This window comes from Cyprinodon variegatus, unplaced genomic scaffold (genome assembly GCF_000732505.1).
Source record: "Cyprinodon variegatus isolate N-32 unplaced genomic scaffold, C_variegatus-1.0 Scaffold296, whole genome shotgun sequence".
Lineage (NCBI taxonomy): Eukaryota > Metazoa > Chordata > Actinopteri > Cyprinodontiformes > Cyprinodontidae > Cyprinodon > Cyprinodon variegatus.
Window position 1 is genome coordinate 424,641 of NW_015150749.1, and position 7,748 is coordinate 432,388.

A 7,748-nucleotide genomic window follows, 5' to 3' on the forward strand; every position below is an offset into this window, starting at 1 on the left:
TTTTTTACATAATGTTTTAAGAAAAACTGAGCCAAATTCCGGTTGCCTTGGATTTAAGCTGTGGTTCTATGATTGCCATGACCCAGATGACTGATAATTACCATAGGTATGTTCAGATTATGCACTATATTTAACCTTATATTCTGCTTCCTGTTAAATGTCAGCTGCTTAAGGACCAATTGAAAACTGGATGAAGTTGCACGTTCTCTGATAGCAGCAAAGATATTAATCAATCTCTTCAAAAGCATATTTTTAAGTGTATTTTATTTTTATTGATATATACACCTCAGGATCCAAATCAGTTTAACTACAACCAAAACATATATTTTGAATATTTACACTTTTATTTGAACACAAATGCAGAAGAAACAATAAACTGTATTTTTATTCATTTTTAAAATCAAAAAGGCTTTTGATTCTTATGACAACACAGAAGAGAAATACAAGACCATTCCCTTTTCTACCTAAAGATGACAAGAGTTTGCATCAAACACATTCAGACAGTCTCTACTGCACCGCAGAATAAACTGGAAGAACTTAAGTCATATCGATGGCGATCAGTTCAAGGAGGAAGTGCTAAAGTGCTTAAGCATTCAGAGAGGAGCATTTCACAACAGTGATATGGTACACTATCTTTTCATTTCATTTCATGAAAAGAGAAGGAGAAAAAAAAACCATGATGTTGATGTTTTTCTTTATTCAGCCAGCAACTGGTGACAAAAGTAGCATATTTAAGATTCATCAAGGCACAGAAGGTAAACTTTCGGTCCGATTGAGATTCTGAACACAGCAGTGCGGGCCTGCTTTTCACCCACATAGCCTGTTTAAAAACAGCTGTGGTGTTACTTTTCTCTCTTTCTCACAGAGGTTGGTTTACTGCTCCTTCTTCTCTTCTTGTTTCTCCATGAACTTGTTGTACTGGCAGTCGGTGTTCAGAAGCTTGTCCCACCAGGTGAAGGTTGAGGCATAGTTACCCACAAAGTTATAGTGGTGGAAGTCATGGAAACGGGCGCCAGCGTAGAAAGGGATCAGGTGGAGCGGGTTCAGAGGGATGTCATAACCGCTGAGATGAGGAATAATACAGGAATGAAGGTGAGGCACGTTATTAAGTGAAACAAATCAGAATGTTGTTGTGTTTCAGATAAAAAGATGAACAGCAAAAGCTTTAAAACAGGAAGGAAGTGAAGTAGTGACACTGCAGAAATGATAGCTGCTTCCTTTTAAATGGTTTTTAAAAACACATTCATGAACTACCCTAATTTCAACATGTGAGCAGTTCCAACAAAACAATATGTTTTTATCAACTACTAACATCGTTTTGCCTTTTTCCAGGTAATTTGTGTTGAAATATGCCAACACAATAACACTACACTATTACAATACATTTTTAAGATACTAATTATTCTCATTTAGTAAGAAAATAGATCTGCTCTGATCCTTAGTAACCTTCTGTATAGCCCTATAGTTTAATTATATCCTGCTTAATAAACAATACTCAACATAAATATACAAAATAAAATAAATCACATGTTTAACTTTATAAAATAAATGCCTCAAAACTGCTTCCAAAAATACTTTTATCTATCTTATGTTTTAATTACATTTATTTTTAATGTTTAATTGTATTTTTACTGCATGATCAACCAAATGGTTGACCATGCAGTTAAAGGGTTAATTCTTTTTCATAGCATTCAAGGCTCCAAAGTCCGATAACACAGGACATGACTGCAGTGTGTAAAGTGATCCCTTCTAATTTGCATACACTCTCTCCACCCTTCTGTGTGGCAGTAAACCTACTTTAAGCATCTCACCACCACCTGAAGGCCCGGAGTAATAAATGAGTGTATTACAGTGTCTTTAAAAGAAGTTTAGGATCAAATGAGTTTCATCTTAAAACTTTTTTTGTTTCTCTCCACTGCTGCTGCATGCATGCTAAGAAATTCAATCTATCTCTATGATTTGATTGAACTAACTCTTTAAAGTTCCTTGAGATGATATGTTGTGAATTTGCACTTGTAATTAAACTGAAATGAAATTGACTGCCTCTGCAATTTAGAATTTATTTAGTTTTTTTTATGTAATTCATTTTCCAGCCCTAATGAGTACTAGTATTATTGGCTTTTATTGATAATACAAAATTACATATTTACTTAATTAAATGTAAAAAAAAAAAAATGCCCATAAAGAAGCAATAGCATATAAAGTAATTAGTTTCTTTATAAAAATATATAAGAAAAGAGAATAGATTTTTAAAAATATCAAATTTTTTCCAGTAGTTTAAGACTTTTTTGAATTAAACACCTACTTTAAAAAAAATATATATATCTTTATTTTTACTTTTCCACTATGGAAAGCCCTTTCATTCAAAATTAAATTAATAAATAAATAATGCTATTGATACATTTTCAATAAATATTCCATTGAATAAATGAATATCCCAATGAAAGATAGTTTTCGTTTTATTTTATTTTATTATGTTTCAAGTTTTTTATTTATTCAAAGCTTAAATACAAAAATGTTATTGACAATAAATCAATACTACTATTTATGTATTTAATTTTGAATGAAATGGCTCTCCATATTAATCAGTGGTGAAAATAAATGACTAAAATCTACAAGAAATATTAGTAAGGTTCTTCAAAATTGGCGTCATACATTTTTACAAATGTTAAAATAGTCCTCTGTGTCCCTCTAGTGGTCACTACCACAAAATACACAGAGATTGTGTTTTACTTGGCCATCTGTGAGGACATAACACTTAAAGCTCTTATTGTCTCCCACCTGTGAACATCGATGGTTTCGAGCAGACGGAATGCCACCCAGGCCCAGAGGAAGAACACGTGGTTGCAGAAGATCATGATGCCAATGAAGAAACCAGCACCCAGGATGAGAGTCTCCAGGGGATGAGCGTATTCTGCCTGCATGCCAAATGGAGCCTGAGGCACAGCGGAGACACGTGACATCAGATTTAATAAGTAACTCCTCAGTAAAGACTGCGTGTTTGTTTATCAGCGAGTTGTTTCACTCACAGTGAACTCATGGTGGACTTTGTGGATGTATTTGTAGATGCGCCTGTGGTGCAGTATGCGATGAAGGAAGTAATGCCATGTGTCCTCAATGACAGCACAGCCGAAGCACCGCGCCAGAAGATACGGCCTGGAGGAGAGCAGAGAAGGGCGAGGTTAGATGGATCACATTTACATGCCATTTACCATTTACCATCAAACCTGCTTGATGTAACAAAGACCATTACTGAAATAAGACGTAGTGTAAAATATTATTGTCCAGTCCCTGGATTAGGTTTCTCATTCACCAATGATTAGCTTTGGTCCTCAGGCGAGGGGATAAATTATCATTGATCCTACAATCAGGTTTTCTCTCCTTTTTCTTGCTCTCCCCGCATTATTGGAAGAAGAGATGTCCAAAAAGTTTTGATTTTAACTACTGTGTAGACAGTGTAAATTTTTTAAAACTTATTTACAAGGTCAGTACATCTCTGTAGTACAAGTGCAATAATCCAGGTCAATTACTGTGTAGTCTGTTGAATTTTCACTTATTTCTATGGTCGGTACAGTTCTGCAGTGCAAGTGCAATAATCCAAATCAACTACTGTGTAGTCTTCCCCTAGCTCTCTACTGTGCAGATATTTTTATATCTATGGGAAAGATATTCCAAGACATTACAACTTTTTTTCATTTTTATGCTTTTTTGGTACTATATACACTCTTTTTATGTTGTCTGTTATATTTTTATCTGTAATGGCATCTTGCTTTAACTCTTTGTACTCTATATGACCTACTGGAACCAAAGTTTCCCTGAAGGAATAATCCCAAGGAATAAAGTTGAGTCTAAGACTGAGTCAACACTTTTGAATCCAGATTTAGCACCCCTGAATTATGCAGCGTTGAGCTTCAAACTTTTTATGTAAGAATTCTTTGAGTTGTTTTCACTGACCAGCGGGGCATTGAGTCCCAGTCGTATGGGATGCTGAAGAACTCGGTGAAGTAGTATGTTCCACAAATTAATGGAAACTGAATGAAGAAATGGTTAAACAGCAGCATCTTGAAACATCTCCACTGTTTCTCCCACGTCTCGGGTTTGTCCTGCAAAAAGACATGTGCCATCAACAACAACAACAACATCAAAACCTAAAACCAGGTGAGGTAGCTTAAAACAAAAAACTAACCTGCTGGATTTTGTATTTCTGCATAAAGGGCATGAACTGAAAGAGGAAGCCGGGTAGACAGAACAGAAAGTAGATGAACTCATGGACAATGAGCGACCCCCATGTGGCAATTTGGAACTTGGTGTAGTTGTCCAGCATGTAACCCCAGGCGTGTTTCAGGGAGGGCTGAAGGGGGTTTTCTGGTAAAACAGCATCCACATACTCCACCGCAAGGTAAGCCGAGCTCAAGATGTCTGAAGTGCCATTCGCCGCCATGACGAAGGATGGAAAAAGGCTAAAAAATAAACATAACATTAAACATTACACCTTTACATTTGGAACAGAAATAGTGAAAACTAATCTTTTCTAATGAGTGAAATTATTTATCAAACAGACCGATTTGGGTCTCTGTTATGGAGGCTTTCAATGTTAAAGCACTTTATTACTTACCAACAGTTATAAATACAAAAATTTCAATTTCAATCAGTAAATCTGTTCATTTTCCAGCTTATAGCCTTCATCATTCATTGATGGAACATATTGGACTGGGAATGCATGGAGCAAGATCCACTATGATATTTAAGGTTAAGAAATTCTTCCATGTCTGCAGCTGCTTTCCCGGTGTATCCCTACATAAGATCTTTCGTTTGTTAAAGTTTAGGTACCTAAAGTAATCTAAAAAAAAAAAAAAAAAACAAAATTTTTTCAGCTTGTGATTTATTTTGCCTCTATTTTATGTAGTCAAAAAAGGAACAATTTTATATTCTCATATATGTCTATGCCTCGGAGCTTCCCTTCCGGTTCTTTTCTGGGGAGCAACCTGTTGAGTTAAACCACTTCTTACTTGAGGCTGGATATATATATATATACATAAAAAGCAAAAAAAAAGGAGTAAAATATTAAACAGAATTTATTCCGGATCAGATCGGTTCAGAACAGGAAATTGCGGCGAGTCGGCACAGCTGTGGGCTCAACTCAACAGGATGCGTTGGCTTCCACAAATGAGGCAGAACAAGGTCATCTTCTGCTTCTTATACCTCATGAGTCTAATGTTGACTCAAATCCAGCAGCAGCACCCTCCAAAGGCCGGATTCGTCAGCCGATTATGTCATATAAATATGATATTCGCAATGATGGTACTGCTGCTGAAGCTCCTTGAAAATGTAAATACCCCCCAGAACAGTAGTAAGAAGTTTAGCATCCATTCTTTGCCTGCTTTGTGTGTCAACTTTCATGTTTGCTAGACTACAGAGCTTACAGACAGTGAAAGCTGGAGAAGGCTGGACCTGTTTGAATCCATAGCTAAACTATTCTGCCTCATTATTTTCATGGACCTCGGAGGATCCAGTCCAGATGGACCGGGACTTTGGAGGACGCAGCCACAATAATCTAACACACCCTATATGTTGCATCAGGTGGATGTTTAGCTGTGGGTATGAGTTCCTGACCCTGACCTCCTTCCCTGTTGCATCTAAAGCCTCAGGATGACAGATGTGTTCTTCTATATCAATCTGGCCTCTGGGATGTACAATTATTTGTGCTTATTGTTAATTAATTAATTACATAGCCTCTGTAATTACACAGTGTTACATTATGCGGAGGAAGACTATGTATTCTATCTACTCTGCTTAACAGATAGGTAATAATAAGATGTTCTACCTGTATGCTGCTTTAAACGAAGCTGTTTCCTCAATTCTTAATAGTCTCTGAACACTTTGATGTATTAATCAAGCAAATTAATTTTCTAAATAACGTAATTGGTTAGGCAACTTTTAATCTGTAATGTCTGTCAGTTTATAAACTCTTTTAGGATATTTTGTGGTACACATTTTAATGTGTAATGTTAATAACCAAATGTTTGACCACTTTAACAGACAAACTGCCTTAGAAGCAAATTTAAAAAAACAAAATTGATGTTTTCCTCAGTTAAATTCAGTAGCCTAAACAAAATAACGTCAGATTAGTTTCAAAAGAAATAGTCCGTATACTTTTTACCACTTATACTGCAAATACGATTAAGGAAACTATACTTCACATCTTTACTGGGTTTGAAATCCTAAAAAAGTACCAATTCAAAGATAAAGACAACCATATTCACTCTTATTACAGCGGCAACAGCTACGTACGCCAAACTGTTAGCTAACGTGAAGCTAAACGTAAAAAAAACACGTATATCTCGAAACAAAGGCATATCATGCTTTAAAAGCTATGATAAAATTCACTAACAGTTCTAAAATAGGTTAAAGTAATAGCTGTAAAGCGAAGGAACACAAACGCTCACCTTTCCGCGGGGTATCCCGTCTACCTGAGCTAGAGGAGGACGGCAGGGTGAAGTAGAGTAATATTGGAAAATCCTATTGGCCGAGGGGAGACGAGGGGGACGTCACGGCCAGGGAGCGTCATTGATTGGTTCACGGAATGGAGTGATGATAGTGAGAGAGGAGGGCCCTGCAGCGTCAGCCAATCAGAGGCTCACAATGTTTAGCTAAGTCCAGCAGACTGTATGAGGGCAGATATCGGGTGGTGGAGGGTGTCTGCCCTCAGAACTTTAGTCATGACTCTTGTTGTCTCACGTTGGCTCTAGATTACTTTTTAATGTTGTTACGTGATCCGACTCCAGCTGTTCCTGTTGCGATAACGGCAGAGTCAATCTAAAGATGCGTAAACAAATTCTCAACTTCAAACTGTGAATAATGCAAAGACATGTTTGGAATACTAACAGATGTATAAAGTTAGAAAACGATGGAAAAATTTGAAAAACATTTAAAATCCTTTCTCAAAAATCCCTGATTAAAATTCTATTGAAGAAGCACCATTAATTTCCATAGTAATACATTCATAAATATTTTTATCAACACATGATTGCTCCTCATGTTTCAAACAGAGCAATCTGCTCCCAAATAAAAGCATTACTAGGGATTTTCAATTTTCTAAAACTAGAATGAGGCAGATGTTTTAATTATCAGGCTGCTCTGCTGTGAAGACAACTTCCACTTATACTCTGTCAGACTGAAACCCTGTCTACTTTCAAGACTACTGATAAAACTTCACAGTTGAAAAGCTTACAATTTTCTTCCACTTTTCATTATTTGTCACTTCAATATCAAACTTTTCTCATCATAAAAGCTGCTTTTGGCCCGTCACTCTGGTTTAGCTGTGACACCATCCTGGAGGCATCAGCCGGGCTGCTGCAGCTTCAATTATAAATGATAGAGCTGGCCTGTTTTTCAGTGTTTAGTCCTCTATCATTCATGTACGGGCTTTTACTTTGACCAACATCATGGGCTCTGTTTCATCGTTTTTGATGTGGGAACTGGTTCAGAGCTGATCTACTTGAAAGTTTCTTTCCTGATCAGAGCCACTTATGAAGCTAGTTAAAAGTGACCTTTTCTAGTATAAGTATTTGTTGAATCAGTGCTCTTGTGTTCGTCTCAAATGTCTGCATCTTTATTATCTACTTTGTTGGTGTATGCTCTGTGTGAGGGAATCCTGAAGAGTCAAGAACACAATGTAATCCAATTTCATCAAGTCAATAACCCCAAGCAATCGTTTCATGCTATGGTTAAAATGTTTACTTGTGTAT

The 7,748-nt window shown here is 36.5% G+C and overlaps 1 protein-coding gene across 1 annotated transcript; it reads right to left on the reverse strand.

Moving 5' to 3' along the window:
• Positions 1 to 281: 281 nt before the first annotated feature.
• On the reverse strand, positions 282 to 6,515 carry msmo1 (methylsterol monooxygenase 1). Its single transcript, XM_015383851.1, has 6 exons — positions 6,447 to 6,515; positions 4,187 to 4,460; positions 3,955 to 4,103; positions 3,030 to 3,156; positions 2,782 to 2,936; positions 282 to 1,063 (listed from the first exon to the last, which is right to left on the reverse strand). Exons 2-6 carry the CDS (start codon positions 4,439 to 4,441, stop codon positions 874 to 876), a joined length of 876 nt encoding a protein of 291 aa, XP_015239337.1. The 5' UTR covers positions 4,442 to 4,460; positions 6,447 to 6,515; the 3' UTR covers positions 282 to 873.
• Between the last annotated feature and the right edge of the window lie 1,233 nt (positions 6,516 to 7,748).